Below are 20,766 nucleotides of genomic sequence, written 5' to 3'. Positions count from 1 at the left end.
CTGGACCCCAAAGGTCTGTATGGATTAAGTCTAATGCAGGTGAAGCTCTAGTTGTTGATGACTTAAAAGGAAGTGCATGAGATTTTCCCAATTGACAAGCATCACAAAATTGCACAGGAGTATGAACAACTGATTTCTCATTAATACATTGTAAAATATGGTTTAAAACACGAAGAGAAGGGTGGCATAATCTTCTATGCCATACATCACTTTTGGAAATACAATACAAATGAGACGTAAGTGTTGGGCTACACGTTTCTTAGGTACTGAACTAAGTAGGCACTAAGAACCATCATTGGAATGAGGAGGAGAGAATGACTGAGAAGTGGTAGTGGGAACATCAAACTTGTACAAACCATCCTTAAGTTGACCTTGGAGTAGCATCACCCCTATCACCTTGTCCTTCACACAACATAAATCAGAATGAAACTCTATGAGTACATTGTTATTAGAGGTTAGCTGAGAAACACTAATGAGATTTTTTGTAATTTGTGGGACATGAAGCATGCTTTTGAGATAAGGGGATTAGAGGAAAAAGTGTGTAAACAGTCAGAACCACCAACATGAGCAATGGGTAGTGCCTTACCATTGCCAATAATCACTGAATCCTTTCCATTATACCCAGATGATGTGGTTAATTTGGCCATATTTGAAGTAAGATGATCACTTGCCCCACTATCTACATACCAATCGGCATTGTCAATAACCTCAGGAGATGCAACAAAGGTCGTGTGAGGAGAATGTGGTTGAGACTAAGTAATAGTTGGATCTGACTCATATAAGCCTCATTGAATCGATTGTAGCACACAACTGCAGTGTGATCCAGCTTCCCACAAACTTGACAAACGGGTCTAGATCCATGACCTCTACCACCTCTTCATCGAGAGCGCTGACTAGGACCACGATCAGAACGAGGATTCCCAGAGGAAGAAAATCGACCCCGAGAGGGAAACGAGCCAGGAGAGGACAAGGAATGGCGTTTAGGAGGAAAAGAGGAGTCCCCTTTGGTGGCCAAATTAGCAGTGATGGTGCTGAGAAGCTTAGGGGAAGGTAAGGTTTGAAGTCATTCAAGACGGTTGTCATAGCGGAGGAGCACATCTTGAAGTTTCTGCCAGCTAACAGACGGCCGAGCCTCGATTTGAACCAAGATCGAGAGGTAATCTGAATCCAAGCCATTCAGAACATTAGTGACCAAGTGAGATTCGGGATGGGGACTACCTGCAAGGGCGAGAATATCAGCCCACACACGCATCTGCTGAAGGTAGTCAACCATGGATTGCGATCCCTTCCGAGCAGTCTGGATCTTAGTGTGGATGTCATCCTCTTGAGCCTTAGAGTGAGCCCCATAGAGCAGCTCAAGATCAGCTGCAGTCCAACACCCCATAACTTCAGTGGCCACGACTTCCGTCATGGAGCCGTAAAGCCAACCCATAAGTAGTTGGTTGTGAACAATCCAGGTATCAAAGGCTGGATTGGGACGAGACGAGACGAAGCGAGCCCATAGCCAGGGGCAAGAACAGAAGTGTCGGACATCATCTCAGGTGGATAGCGTAAGGACCCATCGACGTAGCCAGCAAGGCGGTGACCCTGAATGATGGTGAGAACCATCGTTTTCTAGAGAGAAATTATGGCAGTTGAGTTTAAGAGCAAACGACTGAGAGAGCGTGTTTGGATTGAAGGGAGCAGCGAGAGTGGCGGCAGGGACCACAGGGGACTCGACGGCGGCAATTGCCGGAATGGTAACAACAACATTGGCAGAGGCAAAGTCAACCGGAGCCTCAAACATGGCGGAGGCCGAGATGCTCTGATACCAACTTAAGAAATACAAAGAAATATATATATGTTGTATTAAGTATGAATTGCAACTCTGAAATGAAGATTGCAGCTATAGCATATATAATTCAATTGGGGTATTTACAAAATACAAAATGGTCCAATAAACACTATACACGTATTGCCTCACACTGTTCTATGCAACAAGAATTTGTTTGAGCTGAATATTCTAGAGCAAATGACTCATACTGCAGTGTCATCCGTAGTACTACATGGTTGTACATGTGGCTACTAATGTGTTGCTTTTACACACAAATCATAATAATAGCTACCCCGTGATTTATCAATCCCCTAATGCTACCACCCAAAATCTGGAAATGCAATAACATAAATTCACCAACTAGAATATGCATTCCAATAATCATAACATTTCTTAGGAGACGACACCTTCAATGGACGGACGTTGAATGAGAAGGCACATCCACTGAAGGTGCTTGAGGCCGCACCAAAGTCTTTTGTGTTGTTTAAGGAGTCAAACCTCAACAACCTCTCGCAATTCTGACCAAAATCACTGAGTTGCACATGGAGTCTCGCAATTCTGACCAAAATCACTGAGTTGCACATGGAGTCGAACCTCAATAGGGAATTGTGGCCTAAGTCTTTTGAGCAATTTATGGAGTCGAATCGTGTGAGCCTCTCAAGCTGGGAAGAAAATCCAGCATCATGCGTGCGGAAGGAATCAAACTTTGAGAAATAGTCCAAGTAGTGATCCCATGCCTCGCTGTACCTTGTGGTAAGTTGCCAAACCTAGAAAGTGGAGTGCTAGAACAGAATCATCAAAAGTAGAGGAGCTTCTTCTCTGAAAGGTGCCATATGCATGAGGAGATCCCGTTCTAACCAAAGAAATCTATGTGCTTCTCAGATTTAAAATCCTGAAGAAGAAGGATGACATGAGAGTTACACGAAACGAGAATTGACATTATGAATCTATAAAATAGTCTGAAAATATTTACAACAATGACACAGCACTATAAAAACCAATGTCATCATAGAGTGCTTAACAGTGTCCCTCAAGAGGCAATTGCATCACACTGTACATCCACTTTTCTGGCAAAAAGAGTAAATACATGCATTAAAATTATTGATCATAAGCGCCACATTTTAAGCTTAACCAAATATGCCCAATCATCAAATCTTGAAAAATCTAAGCACAAGATATGTAACCTTAAATATGAAATAATACAAGGATACGGCTACATATTGGAAGTCCTGGCTACATATTGGAAGTACGTAAATTACATTCCAAGTTGGTACAGATGTGGAATGTTTTTAAATCAGCATTATCATATGATACGACCAATGACTGCTAATAAAGGATCAAATTCAAGAGGATGAGAAACAAAGAAATAATCAACCCCCACCTATGAGTTTCTGCATCTGCTTCTGAACCTTTACCATAATGAACGTCTGAAAATTCTTGAGGTGGACTTTGTACAGCAGTTGTTCCAGCTTGGACTGAAATGAGAGCTTCTTGCATATTCATCTTCCTTGTGGGAGAATATTGATTCACTCTCAAGGGAACCATTGGGGGAAAGCATTTCCCTCTGAACAGAAGCTGATTGAGATGGACTAACAGGTGCATTTTTCACATCAATTGTGAGGTCATTCACAAATCCTGAAAGTTGAATGTGTGTTTCCACATAAATTAACAAGTATCAGTCAACATATATTCCAAAATTACTTTACTTCAATGCATCTGTAAAATTGACACTGATTATTGAAGACCAAACAACAATTTAAACAAAAGAACAAGAGGGCAAACCTTCATCTTCAAACTTATCCCATTTCTCATCCCAAACATCTGCTCCCTATTGAATGCCAGGTTCCCAGCCTTGAGCAATGCATAAATGAAACACAATTAAGTTAACTGTTAAGGCAATATAACAAAGAAAATAACAGATTGCAATTATGTTTAATACTATAAATTCTCGTTTTTCCAATTGACAAGAAACTTTCACATACTCAAAACCGCTCCCACTCATTGGAAAATGGGAATAGTAATGGTAATTTTTCATCAAAGCACCAAATTAGAGGCGAGGCTTAGTATGAAGCATGACAAAAGAAGTAAATTCCAAGAATGAACCATTTGCAAATACCTCTGAGTTCACCAGAAATCAGTATATAGGCTCACTTACAACAGATGTATTTTAATATATATAGATATGTCTACGTGTAAATATTCCTGCAGAAGAACATATTTTTACACACAAATATGTAGTGTTTGCAGGTATACAGCATGGGCACTCAAAGAAATTATACTATTTGTGCTCTCTATCTAACAAAGGTTCTTTGTTGAAAAGGATAAGCAGCAAATACTAAACAAAGAGAAAGACATACGTACCTTTTGGAAGCTCAATTATTACACTTGATTTAACATGTAATCCATGTTTCTTGCAACGTTCGGTTTCTCAATCTTTTCTCTATAATCCAATATAACATTCTTTGGCTCTTCAATCTACAAGATTCAAAGAAACGAATTCCTCATTATCTGGGAAAATGAAAAAATTCTGATACAAGCAAATAACTAGCTGCAATAAATGAACTACAGCAAAGGACATGCCTTTTTTCTGCAGCTGCTGTTTCTTCAGGTTTTGACACAGCAGAAGTCTGATGCCCATTGTCACGTTGGTCTGGAAACAAGTCACCAAAAGCAGGTGCTCTTGAACTTTTCCGATTTGATTGCACTACATCTCGCCTAGGAGCATTTGCCTGCACTGTGGACCTCAAATTAAAATTAGGCCCCATTGGCTGAGGACCTGACATCCTTTGTCACCGCTGTCAAAAAACCTAATCATTTAAAGAAAAAAAAAATTGCTTATCATCAAGAAACATACGAAGGGAAAAGAGCAAAATCAAACATATAAAGAACTACTCTTACCAGTTCCGGGGCTTGGACTTCAAGCTGCTTTGCCATGAGGTGCTCCGGGTTGACCTGTCAATGACAACAAGGTCTCATCATACAATACATTGTGTGGAAGGCCAGCTGGAAGAGGGCAACCTTCCCTAAACCGTTCCGTCAAATAAAGAACGAAGCAAAACTCCTTCAACAATAGCATGCTGTCATTGTCCTGATCAGATAAATCACACCTGCTTTAAGACCTCTAGTAAACCCAACAAAACCTATGTTAAAAATGAGAAAGAGTAAATAAACATCCAAACAATGCATTTAAATTGGGGAAAAATAATACACCTCTTGGCAACCTCCAACTCGAAAATAGATTCAGAGCCTGTTCACCAGTGATTCTTCCATCTCTGTCAGTGTCTACTTCCATAAACACTTTAGTGTACTTTTGGACATAGGATGGTTTGTCTTTGACCAAGGAAGCTGTGAGTTGCCTGGTGTGGCTGTTCCCACTCCAACTGAAATACCAGATGATGTGAAAGAGGAAGAACCAGGGGCAGTCTACTGGCTTGGGTTCAAAAGGTGCTTGCGGCCGCTGAGATTGATTAGCTGCAGGCTGCATGGAGAATGCATCCTGCAATGAATTAAGTGAACTGTTCTTGTTGGAAGACTGAGGTGCAATAGAAACTGGAACGGCAACAGATGAGGCAGAAGCAGTGCTTGCGGAATACAGATCTAGAAGAGTTTCTTTAGGTAGAGAAGGGGTCACAGGAAACAAATCACCATCAAAACCTGAAGTGGAAGAAAACCCATTTCCAGAACCTACCAGTGCTTTCGAATCATTAACTGCTGGTTGGAAAAACTTAGAAACTAGAGATCTGGGTACAGGAGGGGACGCAGAAGGAGTGACCCCTCTAGAACCAGTAGGAGTTAGTATAATAATCTTTTTCACATGCCATTGTTGAAAATTCAGAAATGCCATCCCTTAGAACGCCAATGTCTTCGAGCATTGTCATTCAGACGAGCCTCTTTAAGCTTCAAAAACAGTCTATAAGCTCTCTCTATTTTATATGAAGCAAGTAGTTTGCCATTTAGTTTGCTCCAGATACGCCTGCTTAGGCAGAAGCCTTTCCTCAGAGACTCTTCCATAACAAGTGCAGCATTTTCAAGCTGCCCAATATTGCAAAGTCCACTAATAACATACTCATACACTTCCATATCTGAAGAATAACCACATTCCTGCATGTCGTTCCATAAGTTTAAGATCATTCCACATTTACCGAATCTAGAAAGCCGCATAAGCAATAGTTTGTAAGCACTTAAAGAGACTCTACAGCCAACCCTCTTTGCTTTCCTGTACACAATCATAGCGGCATGAGGAGGACCAAAACTACACAAAGGTTCCACAAAGGAAGTTATAGTCCCTGTACTGGGAATAACTCCTCTACTCAACATTTGATCGAAAACCTCAAGTGCATCAGCCACTTTCCGGGCTTTAAGAAGACCACCAATTAATTTGGTGTAAGTATCAACACTTGGTTCACAATTACTACTCGACATACTGTTATAATACTTCATATATTCATCAAAATTCCCAACAGATATAAAATTAGAAATCATAGCATCGTAAACACTAGTGTCTGGGATCAAACCTTTCTCTTCCATGCCCTGAAAAACTCTAACAGCATCATCAATCTGACCAGCTCTACCTAAACCCTCAATAATATAACTAAATGTCAAACTATCAGGATCAATTCCATTTCCCACCATTACTTCCAAAACCTTCTCCATTTCACCAACTCTACCGAATTTTGACCACCCATTTAGAACAACATTATAAGTAGTAGCATCAAACGGTATTTTTCCCTTGATTGAATTAAGTAGAGAATTTGCAGTACCAACATGGGATCGACGGCACAAACATTGAAGAAGCACATTCAAAGACTCTGTATCACATTCTAACCCGATTTCATCCAAATGACGAAACATTTGGATCGCTTTGGATACTTGTCTAGCCATAATGAAACTGTCCATTACAATAGAAAGGGTCTCCAAGTTTGGACTAACCCCTTGAGTCCTTAACTCATGTAAAACTCCAACCATAAAACTAAGAAATTTTCTTCTGCCTAATGCCTTAAGGATTATATGATATGTTAAAATATTTTTGGGAATGGTCGGCTGTCGAATAGCCCAATGGAAAAACATGACCATTTTTCCACCATCTAAGCTCCCTCGGTTCACTACTTTAGCAACAACATCAAGATTCAAATCCACACCAACACTCGTTAAAGCACTCTCTATCGCAGCTTTCCCTCTCATATTTTGAAGAAAAATGCCACGCAGTTTGTCTTCAGGCAATAGAAATCCATCAGCTGCTCTAGCAATTTCTTTCTTTTCCACCAAATTCGAAGCAAAAGTACTACTTGGTACTGGAAATAGATCAGAGAGTTGGTCAAGAACGAATCTTTCATCTATATGAGATTGTTTTTTGATATGGCATCCCTCGTCCAATACAGATGATTGATCATAGAGGCTTGAAAATGGAACTGGTGAACGGAGGTAGGGGAAAATGTACCTGGTTTTGTTAAAGTGAGTGGAATACCCTACGTAGTGTTGCGCCTGAAACCCCAGTAAGCGCCACGAAGGACAGAGAAAAGCCATGAAGTTCTCCAGCAATGAAAATAGGAAATTTTACTATTCATACCTAATAATAATGACTAATATTACGAAAAAGAAAATTAATGTCTCTTTTCCATACTAAACATTACTCTCATATCCAAAATAGTCCTCATATTATATCAAGAATCCTAAGATATTTTCTTCCTTCTCTCTTCCCTCTCTCTCTCTCTATCTCTTTCATTCTCACGAAATCCACCCTAAAACCTACAAATTTGTATGATTTTCTTGTCGAAATCGTTGTAAGTTATCTCTATTGTCTTTGTGAAGTCGCCAATATCAAATGCAACATCCATTGGTTTTTGGAGGAGAAAAATCATGGGTAATAAGATTGTTCATTTTATGTGTTGGATATTATTTGTTTACATTTTTTTTTTTTGGCTATTTTGAACAGATATGAGCCTATATTGGTGTATTTTTTGGGTTTTTTAGGGAGTTTATGCGATCTGCGTTTTTCTGGGTTTCCTGCAACTTCTTTGCTCGATAGGAGCTCGATAACTATTCGATAGGGCTCGATGGGCTTGCTGCCCAGATGACAGACATCCAGTGGCTGGTTATTGTGTTTATCTTGGAAATACATTAGAGTCATGGTCATCTAAGAAACAGGTTGTTTAACGCCCAAATCGTGACAACCACTAAGCAGTGGTTGTAGTATAATCAGGCGATCGATCCACAAGGAGGTAACCTAAACTCAAAAAATTAGTAGAAAATAACACAAAAATTAGTAACAATAAATAAATAAAAAGATGGAAATGAAAAGAGATTTGAGATTTTGATGTTGTCTTTTTGATGAAATGATAAAATGAGATATGTGAAATAAAAGTAAGATGTAATCAAGAGTTTGAGAAATGTGTTGACCGCATTTTTGGCCAACGACATGAGAACGTCAAAAAACGATAAAACATTCAAGAGAATTTAAACGACACAGACGGTTTTGAACAGAAAGTAAATAACACAGCAATTTTTATAGTGGTTCAGTCCCAATATGTTGGTAATAGCCTAATCCACTTAGAGTTGTGATTATAGATTTGTACTCAAGATCAGATGAACTGAGCCAACTGAGTTTCTTCAGTACAGATTGCAAAAATACAAGAATTCTTTATGATACCAGCACTTTCTCTCTCTAGAAAACTCAGACCCAAAATTTCCCCAAAAGTCTCAAAAGAAGAAGAAGAAACCCCTTTCTGATCCCATAAGCCATATATTTATAGGCTTAGGATCATACATCTGATATCCCCTAAAATCGGGATATTTCATTATATTTATTATATTTAAATTACAAAAAACATTCAAAATGTAACAAAACCCCCAATTTGTGGGAAAAATGAGAGATTCCCGCGTGTGCCAAGACCGATTCTTGTTGAAGCCGTTTCTGGGAATCTTGACTTAGTCCTCCTCTATCTGGTCGACCCATATCTCCTACTGACCATTCATGCAAGTGCTGGTCGGACACATGCATGCTGGACATATGCAAGTGCTGGTAGGACATGCACTTGCTGGTAGGACATGCATTTGTTGGTAGGACATGCACTTCTCTCTAGCATGCCATATATCTCCTCTAACATGGCACTCTCCTCTAGCATGCCATTTCTCTCCTCTAACATGGCACTCTCCTCTAGCATGCCATGTCTCTCATTGGACAACTATGCATAAGGACCAGACCCTTTGGACTCTCCTCGGACCAAAGTCCGATCAGTCACTTTTTGGGCTCTCCTAGGATCACATTCTTGGGGTCTCCTTGGACCAAGGTCCGACCACACGTCCTTAGCCTCTCCTCGGACTAAGGTCCGACCACACCTCATGGTTCTCCTCTCTTCTAATATGGCACTCTCCTCTAGCATGCCATTTCTTTATTTGGACAACCATGCACTTGTCAATTCTATTGCCACATCATCATTTTCAAATTTTGGGGATAACAGAAAGGTTTCAAGAATCATCCAATACCCACAAAATATGGGTTGAAGGTGGCTGGTGGCAGCTGGTCCATTAACCTATTTCCAGCCAATGAAAAGCTACCACGTGGGCGGCTCACTGAAGGGAAGAGAGTTGGTTGACGTGGGTCTTTGCGTTGGGCCACTAGAGTGCTGAAGGAGTTTGGGCTGCTGGGGACAGGTTCGGGCTGGCTGTGTTGGGCCTGGTGGAGTCGTGGAGCTAGGCTTGCTTGGAGGTGCTACGTGGGCGTTGGAGGCTTGATGCAAGAGGGAAGCTCAGCTGGGACTTTGCTGAAGGTGAGGTGCGAGTCAACTGAAGGGAAAGGAGGAGGCTGGTTTGACCGGTCAACGCAAGAGGAGAAATGTGGGTCTGCTGGGACGCGTGGCGTGCTGGGGCATAGACACCTGGCACTGGGAGAAAGCTGGTGGCAGTGGCCATATTTGGGCTTGGGCCAAATGGGCTGAGCTTCATTTCTTCAAAAATGCCACTTTCTTCATTTTCTTTTTCAGTTTTAACTATTCTTTCTCTTCTCTTTTTGCTAGTTGTTGACCGCGTTTTTGGCCAACGACGTGAGAACGTCAAAAACGATAAAGCCTTAAGAGAAATTAAACGACACAGACGGTTTTGAAAAGAAAGTAAATAACACACGCAATTTTTATAGTGGTTCAGCCCCAATATGTTGGTAATAGCCTAATCCACTTAGAATTGTGATTATAGATCTGTACTCAAGATCAGATGAACTGAGCCAACTGAGTTTCTTCAGTACAGATTATAAGAATACAAGAATTCTTTCAGATGCAAGCACTTTCTCTCTCTAGAAAACTCAGACCCAAAATTTCCCAAAAGTCCCCAAAAAAGAAGCAGCCCCCTTTCTGATCCCATAAGCCATATATTTATAGGCTTAGGATCATACATCTGCTCTCCCGGGATATTTTATTATTCTTATTATATTTAAATTACAAAAATATTCAAAATGTAACAGAACACCCAATTTGTGGGAAAAATGAGATATTCCCGCGTGTGCCAAGACTGGTTCTTGTTGAAGCCGTTTATGGGAATCTTGACTTAGTCTGCTCTACCTAGTTGATGAATATAACCTTCTGGTCGGCCATACCTCTGCTGGTCGGACATGCACTTGCTGGTAGGACATGCACTTGCTGGTCGGACATGCACATGTCTCGTCTAACATGGCACTCTGGTCTAACATGTCATATCTCGTCTAACATGGCACTCTGGTCTAGCATGCCATATCTCTGGTCTAACATGGCACTCTGGTCTAGCATGCCATATCTCTGGTCTAACATGACACTCTGGTCTAACATGCCATATCTCGTCTAACATGGCACACTGGTCTAGCATGACATTTCTGGGCAGCAATGTCACTCCTGGGCAGTAATGTCACTCCTGGGCAGTAATATCACTACTGGTCGAACAAGGTCATGCCTGGTCGGTCATGACACTTTTCAAGCCAGTCAAAATTTTGACACAACTCCGAGGAGCCAATATATTTATTGACTATTAATGTGTCTTTTACTGACCATGCACTGCCACTTGTCACCTCTATTGCCACGTCATCGATCTCCAATTTTTGGGGATAACATTTGCCCCCCAAGTTTATTATATGATTTTTCTCGTATCATAAACTTTTCTTCTAGCAAAATATTCTTGAGGTCATTCAAAAGCTCCCATCCGGTTGATAACTTTCACGTAAACTCCCACGACAGAACTTGTCTTGTGATTTCTTCAAATTCTATTTCTTGATATAATGAAAACATAGGCTCCCTTTTGATTCTCTTTCAATTCTCCCTTTGTCTATTTTGCAAAATCATCATTGTATAGAGACAGGTTGTTGAGTATCCTCGATTTGGATGCTCGGATGTAGGTTGGCTTCTCGGACACGGGTGCAGCCCCTCGGACGCACGCTCCTCCTTGGACTGGCACAGCCGCTCGGACGCACTACAGCCCCCTCGGACCCGAGTGTCCGCTCGGACACAACACAGCTCCTCGGCTCGGACGCACACGGGCTTCTCGGACCAGGCGCTTCTCCTCGGATTGACACAGCCGCTCGGACGCATCTCCTCCAGCCGCTCGGACATCAACCTTGAATGCATGGGCTGCTCGGACTAGCACAACCGCTCGGATGTAACTCCTCCTGGTCGAACGTAGCACCTTAGGCACCAAATTTCTGGGCCTAGATCCTTGGACATAGGTGAGATGCTCCTCGGATCAACATGCATCCGATCGGCCATCTCAAGGTATGCTCGGACACCACATTTTTCAAATACTTTAAGCACCCTTAGGCACTCTTAGGCATTTGTTTGGGCACATGGCATAGCCATTTAAGCATGCCTTATCCCTCCGAACACCATCAAAACACCTTGTTCGAATCTCCCATAATTATTTTAAGAGATTGATTTCTCTCAATCAATCTTGGTGAAAACTTGACTTCTCCTCTCAAAGACATTTTTTCACTATGTAGTATTTACTTTGCATGCATTTGTTTGATTCACTCCAGGGACTCATCGATGTTAGTCATGCTCGACATTAGAGTTCCCTACTCGACCAGTGGTACATGCTCAGCATCCGAGGCGAGGAGTTGTGTTGTGTCCGAGCGGACACTCGGGTCCGAGGGGGCTGTAGTGCGTCCGAGCGGCTGTGCCAGTCCGAGGAGGAGCGTGCATCTGAGGGGCTGCACCCGTGTCCGAGAAGCCAACCTACATCCGAGCATCCAAATCGAGGATACTCAACAACCTGTCTCTATACAATGATGATTTTGCAAAATAGACAAAGGGAGAATTGAAAGAGAATCAAAAGGGAGCCTATGCTTTCATTATATCAAGAAATAGAATTTGAAGAAATCACAAAACAAGTTCTGTCGTGGGAGTTTACGTGAAAGTTATCAACCGGATGGGAGCTTTTGAATGACCTCAAGAATATTTTGTTAGAAGAAAAGTTTATGATACGAGAAAAATCGTATAGTAAACTTGGGAGCAAATGTTATCCCCAAAAATTGGAGATCGATGATGTGGCAATAGAGGTGACAAGTGGCAGTGCATGGTCAGTAAAAGACACATTAATAGTCAATAAATATATTGGCTCCTCAGAGTTGTGTCAAAATTTTGACTGGCTTGAAAAGTGTCATGACCGACCAGGCATGACCTTGTTCGACCAGTAGTGATATTACTGCCCAGGAGTGACATTACTGCCCAGGAGTGACATTGCTGCCCAGTAATGACTTTGCTGCCCAGAAATGTCATGCTAGACCAGTGTGCCATGTTAGACGAGATATGGCATGTTAGACCAGAGATATGGCATGCTAGACCAGAGTGCCATGTTAGACCAGAGATATGGCATGCTAGACCAGAGTGCCATGTTAGACGAGATATGGCATGTTAGACCAGAGTGACATGTTAGACGAGACATGTGCATGTCCGACCAGCAAGTGCATGTCCTACCAGCAAGTGCATGTCCTACCAGCAAGTGCATGTCCGACCAGCAGAGGTATGGCCGACCAGAAGGTGATATTCACCAACTAGGTAGAGCAGACTAAGTCAAGATTCCCAGAAACGGCTTCAACAAGAACCAGTCTTGGCACACGCGGGAATATCTCATTTTTCCCACAAATTGGGTGTTCTGTTACATTTTGAATATTTTTGTAATTTAAATATAATAAGAATAATAAAATATCCCGGGAGAGCAGATGTATGATCCTAAGCCTATAAATATATGACTTATGGGATCACAAAGGGGGCTGCTTCTTTTTTGGGGACTTTTGGGAAATTTTGGGTCTGAGTTTTCTAGAGAGAGAAAGTGCTTACATCTGAAAGAATTCTTGTATTCTTATAATCTGTACTGAAGAAACTCAGTTGGCTCAGTTCATCTGATCTTGAGTACAGATCTATAATCACAACTCTAAGTGGATTAGGCTATTACTGTTGCGAACTTTATAGCTATGCAAGTGCACACAGTCGCAAACTCGTAATAAAATGGTAAAACCAAGTATCGTCCTCAAGGACTGAGTTATCAATTACCAGTCAATTAATTTCTTGTTCTATTTGATGAATTGAAATTCTTGATTTTTATAAATTGCAGAAACAATAATTGAAAATTGAATAGAATAACAACTAATGGAAAAACTTTTAATTTAATCACTGAGAAACAATTAGGATATTCAATCTCATCAACTATCCTCCCTATTATTCCCTAATGCAAAGTGTGAATTCTTCTTCTTTTGACCTAATTCAATTAACAAGTTGATAAAGCAGCCTATAATCATACTATGAATTATAAACTCAACCTAGATGACAATTTCCTATATTTCTATGGTAAATTGAACCACGCAGGTAGCATTAATCTCAATCAACTTAATAACAGTTACACAATTAATTCAGATACTTTCGTTCTAAATTAGAATTATGTCCAATATAACCACAACATAATTAAATCTCACTTCTCAGATTTTGACTTAAAAACATATGTAAATGACTAAAGATGGCCAATCAATAATCAATTTAAAAGAACAGATTATATGGAATTGAAGAAGATTAAAGAAGAAGAACATTAAAATTGCATTAGTTCATAACAGGGATTCAAGTGATTCAATTAAACATCCTAAACAGAAAATTAGTTCATAATCATAATGCTAATCACAACAAAAATTAAAGATAACATCAGGAAGAAGAAGAAAACACATGTAAAAATACTCTAGGTCTTCAGCCTTCAAAACCAGCATTCATCCATAATCCGTACGTGTCTTCTTTCTTCTTTTTCGCCAAGTTAAAAACCTAAGATTTCGAATTTTAAAGAGGCGGGCCGCGGCTCTCCATACACTATGCCGCGGCCCGTGTCCAAATTCCTGGGCAAAAAGCCCTTTCCATGCCGCGGCCCTCTGAAGCCATGCCGTGGCCCTCTGAAGCCATGCCGCGGCCCGCATCAACGAGTTCTGGGCAAAATGCCCATCTATGCCGCGGCTCTCTATAGCTATGCCGCGGCCCGAGGATGTCCTCAAAAACAATGCTTCTGTTTCTCCCCCTAGCCGCGGCTCCACTTTGCTCATGCCGTGGCTCTTAAGGAATTTCTCGATTCTTCAAGTTTTCATCCCAAAATTTCACCAACACTTCCAAATTGTGTTGAGAACCATTCTTTATCAAAATATAATGAAAAACTTGATTATTTCTTCCCTTTCTTTGGCATTTTCTTCCACATGCTCAATTCTTCCTGATATTCACAAAGACAAACAAACAAAGCATAAACCCGCACTAAATGAAAGAAAAACGAAATAAAAGACTACTAAAAACATCACCAAAACATAACAAAAACTAGACTCAACAATTACCAACATATTGGGGCTGAACCACTATAAAAATTGTGTGTATTATTTACTTTCTTTTCAAAACCGTCTGTGTCGTTTAATTTCTCTTGAAGACTTTATCGTTTTTGACGTTCTCACGTCCTTGGCCAAAAACGCGGTCAACACTAGTATTCAAATGCAATTTATTTCCTAAAAATTAACAATAAATTAAATCATAATCAAATATTTTCATTTATAAAATAAATTATATTAATTCCATGAAAATATTAATTAAACTTAATTTATTTTGACCATTAAAGTCAATAAATATGCATTTTTCACCACTAATCATAGGCGGCTGTCTCAAGATCAAGTACTGAATCTGAATATCGAGCCCTAGCCCAAGTCACTGCACAAATTACTTGGTTTGGGTCCCTTCTACAAGAGCTGAAGTTCTCTGTTATTTTGAAACCAATCATTTGGTGTGACAATGGTAGCGCAGGAGCCTTAGCATCTAATCCAGTTTACCATGCAAGGACAAAGCACATTGAGCTCGATGTACACTTCGTACGTGATAAAGTGTTGAAGGAGCTAGAAGTACGCTACATTACCTCAGCATACCAAATAGTTGATTGTCTGACCAAGAGCCTCTCTCACACACAATTTCAGATTCTAGTTTCCAAACTAGCATCACCTTTTCGTTTGAGGGGAGGTGTAAAAGCAGCACATCAGCAGCTACATGTATAACCATGTAGTACCACGGATGACAGGGGAGGTGCAAAAGCAACACATCAGCAGCTACATGTATAACCATGTAGTACCACGGATGACACTGCAGAATGAGTCATTTGCACTAGAATATTCAGCGGTAACAAATTCAGAGAACAGTGTGAGGCAATACATGTATAGTGTTTATTGGACCATTCTGTATTTTGTAAATACCCCAATTGATTATATGTACAGCAGTCTTCATTTCAAAGCTACAATTCATATTCAATACAATATATACATATATCAATGAATAGACTTGTATTTTATAAAATTATAACAGATTTATTCATATCTCGAACCTCAAGAAGCCTAGCCATTTGAACTAGTATTTTAAAATAATTAATGCATTACTTATTATTTGTTTACTAAATGCAATGCCAAGTGCACAATCAGTCTTTAATTTCACATATAGGAATTCACTTTCGAAAGTGCACACTCTAAACTTCACCAAAACCCATTGTTGCTCTTGAAATGTACTACCCAAGTCATAAAAAAAAATTAAGTAAACAAAGTTTGGGATCAATTCAAGTCAAGCATTACGAATACAAAAGGTTGAAAAATGAAGTGAATCATTCATGGTCATGAAGAAACATGATGATGACGATCAACGCAACACTCTAAACTTCACCAAAACCCAATGTTGCTCTTGAAATGTACCACCCAAGACAAAAAAAAATTAAGTAACAAAGTTTGGGATCAATTCAAGTCAAGCATTACGAATACAAAAGGTTGAAAAATGAAGTGAATCATTCATGGTCATGAAGAAACATGATGATGATGATGATGAAGATGATGATGATCAACGCAACCTTCTTGCCTCCCTCTCGGACTCGAGCAAGGTGAGAATATCTCCTTCCCTAACAGGTCCCTTGACATTCCTCATGATGAAACGATTTTGATCATCCAGAAACTTGACTCTCACCTGAGTCACTTGTCCCCTTGATCCTGTCCTGCCCATTACTTTCACCACCACAGCATGTTTTATCTGCGATTCCATTCTACACACACATACAATTACTTGATACAACATCTAAAAAATTTCTATCTAATTCGCATCCATCAAATCCTTCAATAGAAAAACTACATGATAATCAAAATCATAAAAGTGTACGGTATTAATAAAAGAAAAAATGAAAGCATTCATTGAATCATTCTCAGCCCCATGAACAAGAGATTTGCTATGGTAATAGAACATATTATTTCAACATATAAATTTACATTAACTAATAACTACCAAGAAAATCATTAAATAATAATAATAAAAAACACTAACATTGAAAAGTGTTTTTTTACAAGGGTTTCACAGTATGAAAATTTTGTTCTCATCTGGACTGTCGGTCAGAACTACTACAATAATAATTTTACAAAAAAAAAAAAGATAACTTTCACCTAATGCGATTAATTCCAATTCATGTCTCAACTGTTGAAATAAAGCAATGGAATACTTTTATTCATCTTTGCAAATAAGATAATTAATAATCATAGGCTTATCAAAACTTCCTACCCCAACATTTATTCAATATTTATACAGGACTCAAAATCTTGGAAAACCTGAAAATCCCATCTGAGAATAATAAGATTAAGCATTTCAAACAATCACCCTAAATCTCATTCGGAAAAAAGCACCAAATACAGCTAAGAAATCCCAAAACACAAGTATAAGAAATTTGAGAGAGTAAAGTTATTTCAAAAATTGAAATGTAAAATAAGAGTTACCTCGTCCGTGTGTGGTCGTCGTCGAGTTAAAGAGAGAGAAAGTGCTAGCCACCACTTGCTTCAGTCTGGTGAGTGAGAGCTCAGAGAGTTGGGGAGACCGTCCTAGTGTCTAGGGTTTGTTTCACATACTTTATATAGTACATATATATTTTTTCTGGAAAGAAAAGAGGCTTAGTATAAACTCTATTTTTTTTAGTGTGGAGAAAATAATCTTCGCTATCAATTTATTTTTTCAGAAAAATCAAAAAGTTATTTATTTTATTTTATTTTTGTATTCAGTATAAAAATATTTGTGAGTGGATAATATATAAATAATTTATTTAAAATCCTAAATAGTAAATTGTATTTTAGTAAAAAGACCAATTTTATATAAGAGAATGTAGAGTCATCATATTAGTCTCAATACTTGGTAGAACTTATTCTACACAAGTGAATTCATTATCCATCCAAGTCCATGTTTAATAACTAATAAAAAAGAATAGCACTTGGATAGACAAATAACAAGTGCAATATCTCCCTGTCAATAAATCATTGGGATAGTAGAAAATACTAAAAAAAATAAGAAAAATACAATTTTAGTATCTCTAAGACAACTAAAGAAGAGAAGTTAAAAAAACTACAACGTAAAGCTTCATCTACTTTAGATGTAAAAACTACCAGTAGAAGCTCCCCCTCGAACATCCTTGACATTAAACAACATCCTCTAGTGTGTAGCTTTCCCACCAAACTCAATCATCTTCTCGAGTTGCATCATTTTATCATACCTAGCTTTGCTCCTATATCAAACTACAAAACAAATAGGCAAAAGTAACTGAGTACATAAACTTAATAAACAATAATAATGAAAAATGACTTGTTTCATGCATTTAAATTTGTAAAGTTAGGAAAAAAATATTTATTTATTATAATTATTGAGAAAAATTTGAGTAGAGAAGAAATTTTTTTGAACCCTCCACTCATGTCACTCCCCATTGTGAGGAGTACTCTAATAACTAATAACTAATAAACTACCCGATCTATTCAAATTTGTCAGATCTTAACTGCTAAAATTTCTAGAATCATAAAATCTGTATCAATCACAATAAAATAAAAAATTCCTCAAAAAAAAATCCTCCAAATAAAAAACTAAACTTGAATATAAAATCATTAAGATTAAAAAAGAAGAAGAAAACTTATCTTTTGAATCGCAATGCTTCAGTAGAAAATGTTTCGGAGTTTCCAAACCTCCATAGAACAAAATTTTAACAAAACAGAACATAAAATAGCATATCAAATTACTTAGGAAAGAGAAAAGACTTGATTAATGGAACAATATAACATACTCCTTAACATCAATTGAATTGAAGTAATGAATGAAAAAAGTTCTTCTTGTTGTACGATAAAAATTATTACAGGAGAATAGTGATGGGAAAACTTATACAAGATCATATTTATTTTCATGTAAATCATATATTAAATAAATTAATATAAGAAAATCTAGAACATGTTCTATAATTGAATTTAAACAAAGATAATGATAAAAACACTTACATTATGTGCAGCAGAATAAATAAGTCATTCCTTCAGATTCTCAAACCCTTGTATCATTTATGTCGCAGAGTATCACCAAGAAACTGAACCGATCTTCAAATTTATTCACAACCTTCTAAAGTATCCTTAGAATCACCTAGACTAGAGTGGACAATTCAAAACACATGAGATAGATACAAAGAGAAGAAGAAGAGAAGAGAATATAGAGGCTTAGAAAATGACTTTTGTTGTAGAGAGAGTCTAAAACCCTAAAGCATCAAAACTAGATCTTCTGATCATATCTTCATCTTTTTTCAACTCTCACTTAGCATTCATTTTATAAGCTCAATTATGTCACTTATTTAATTAAAACAAACCAATAAAATAATAGGTAATATCAGCCATTAAGTCGAAATTCTCACGGGCTTAGCCCGTGAAATTTATCATTTAATTATAAGCCCGTTGGACTTAAAATCAAGACCCATATTATTTTCTATTGATTAATTAATTAAATAATTATTTAAATCATTTATCAAATTAATTATTTATAATTTGAATCTTGATTTAAACTTATTTATTAATTTAGACATCAATTTATCTTAATTAATAAATCTACCCTAAAATCTATTTTCTTCTCTAAATTGCAATACTCTGTGAAACTATCCAAAATTGACTTGGTAAACTTTGATAATTATAATTGATAATTAAATAAATTAATTGAGACTATCTAGATGATTTTATCCAAGGTACTGTTGGGACCATGGGCCTATGAAATCAAACTCCAATAAGTTATCATAAATTTAACAAATAAATTTACTAACTTGTTAATTCCTCGTGACTCCACTAAAGACTCAGAATTGCACTCTTGAATTCATAGAACACTCTATAACCAATATAGATACGTTATTAGCTATCCATTGTTACAACTATAATTATCACTCAATCCTCTATAGACGGTCTACAATGAGATGGGACTAAAATACTATTTTACCCCTCATTGTATTTTATCCTTAAAACAGTTAGTTCCTTGTAAATGATATTTTAATAAACTAATATTAATTACTGAAATGAGATCTCTATTATTTAGCATCTCGAACAAAACTAAAAGGAAACCATTGTTTTACTTCTTCATCGGTAGTTATAGATATTCATATTTATGACTAACACTCCCACTCAATTATACTATCGAGTTCCCAAGATGTAACTATAGACTAGTCTGTAGGGTAAGCTGGTAACGAACAAGTCAAATAACTCAAATAATAGAATTAGTTAAAATACTAATCACTCAAAATTAAGATTGAATTGATATGTGATCAACTATATGATATGACTAGAATAGATAATAACGGTATGTTTACTTATCTTATCTACTGTCAATATCGGTCCAGTCCAATGTAACAAATACATCCGATCTTATCTACTTTACTAATGGTCTGGAAAGAACATAACACTACAATGTGTAAGTAGATTATATCTGTAATGCCCCGAAATCCCTAATGCGGTTTAATGTCTGGATTAGTAGGCCGGGAGGGCCATAACTGTTTAATTATGCCATTAAATGAATATATGCATGTTGATGTGAATTATATTATAATATGATGTTATATGCATGCATGTGGGTCCACATTTGAATATTATGATATTATGGTAATTTGGCCCGTTGAGGATATATTTGTATATTTGGGTGCATATTATGACTTGTGAATGGGATTCCATTATTATGGAGATATATTCGAGCTATTTGGCATGAGACAGTCTTATATTATGAGTTAGCGGTTTTGTCATAACGGGGGTATTTTATTGGAATATTGGATAATGAGAAGGTTATTTGATGATAAATTGGGAGTTATTAAGATCAGGAGGAAATTCTGGAAGTTTTGACTATAATGTCCCCGGGGGTGTTTTTGGGACCCCGAGCACTAGGTTTTATTTGAGGTTACTTAAGCTTGAAGTAGCTTGTTAGATAGAACGTACGTTAGAAAACCTCTCGTTCTTTTTCGTTAGTTCATTTTTACTGTTCGAAGCGTATTCGAAGAAATCTCGAGTTCTAGCAGTAAGAATCAAGCGAGGATTGAGGCATAGCGATCCTAAGAAAGATTAGAAGCTTCTTGACCGAAGGATTTGATGAGAAACAACCCAATCAAAGGTAATCTAAGTTTAAAGTTTTGAGTTTTTAGAGTTTCTAAGCTTAGAATTG

The 20,766-nt window shown here is 38.0% G+C and overlaps 2 protein-coding genes and 1 long non-coding RNA gene across 6 annotated transcripts; all 3 read right to left on the bottom strand.

Moving 5' to 3' along the window:
• Positions 1 to 1,868: 1,868 nt before the first annotated feature.
• On the bottom strand, positions 1,869 to 4,288 carry LOC133830500 (uncharacterized). Of its 3 annotated transcripts, none has more exons than XR_009892089.1 (4): positions 4,175 to 4,288; positions 3,596 to 3,664; positions 3,195 to 3,448; positions 1,869 to 2,880 (listed from the first exon to the last, which is right to left on the bottom strand). It is a non-coding gene; the product is annotated as an uncharacterized LOC133830500 (long non-coding RNA). The 3 variants fall into 3 exon arrangements; XR_009892088.1 differs by having other exon boundaries at positions 1,869 to 2,705; XR_009892087.1 differs by lacking the exon at positions 1,869 to 2,880 and having other exon boundaries at positions 2,979 to 3,448.
• Positions 4,289 to 4,409: 121 nt separating this feature from the next.
• On the bottom strand, positions 4,410 to 7,383 carry LOC133830499 (putative pentatricopeptide repeat-containing protein At5g43820). Of its 2 annotated transcripts, none has more exons than XM_062260484.1 (3): positions 5,024 to 7,383; positions 4,712 to 4,934; positions 4,410 to 4,620 (listed from the first exon to the last, which is right to left on the bottom strand). In XM_062260484.1, the coding sequence occupies exon 1, from the start codon at positions 7,334 to 7,336 to the stop codon at positions 5,645 to 5,647; it is 1,692 nt and encodes a 563-aa protein (XP_062116468.1). In that variant the 5' UTR covers positions 7,337 to 7,383; the 3' UTR covers positions 4,410 to 4,620; positions 4,712 to 4,934; positions 5,024 to 5,644. The 2 variants fall into 2 exon arrangements, with proteins under 2 accessions (XP_062116468.1, XP_062116469.1); XM_062260485.1 differs by having other exon boundaries at positions 4,712 to 4,901; positions 5,024 to 7,372.
• Positions 7,384 to 15,847: 8,464 nt separating this feature from the next.
• On the bottom strand, positions 15,848 to 16,342 carry LOC133830498 (small ribosomal subunit protein eS28-like). The gene has a single exon (XM_062260483.1). The coding sequence runs from the start codon at positions 16,339 to 16,341 to the stop codon at positions 16,144 to 16,146; it is 198 nt and encodes a 65-aa protein (XP_062116467.1). The 5' UTR covers position 16,342; the 3' UTR covers positions 15,848 to 16,143.
• Between the last annotated feature and the right edge of the window lie 4,424 nt (positions 16,343 to 20,766).

This window comes from Humulus lupulus, chromosome 4 (assembly GCF_963169125.1).
Source record: "Humulus lupulus chromosome 4, drHumLupu1.1, whole genome shotgun sequence".
NCBI lineage: Eukaryota > Viridiplantae > Streptophyta > Magnoliopsida > Rosales > Cannabaceae > Humulus > Humulus lupulus.
Note: the sequence above shows the minus strand (reverse complement) of the source record. Positions and strands in the feature narration are given on the sequence as shown.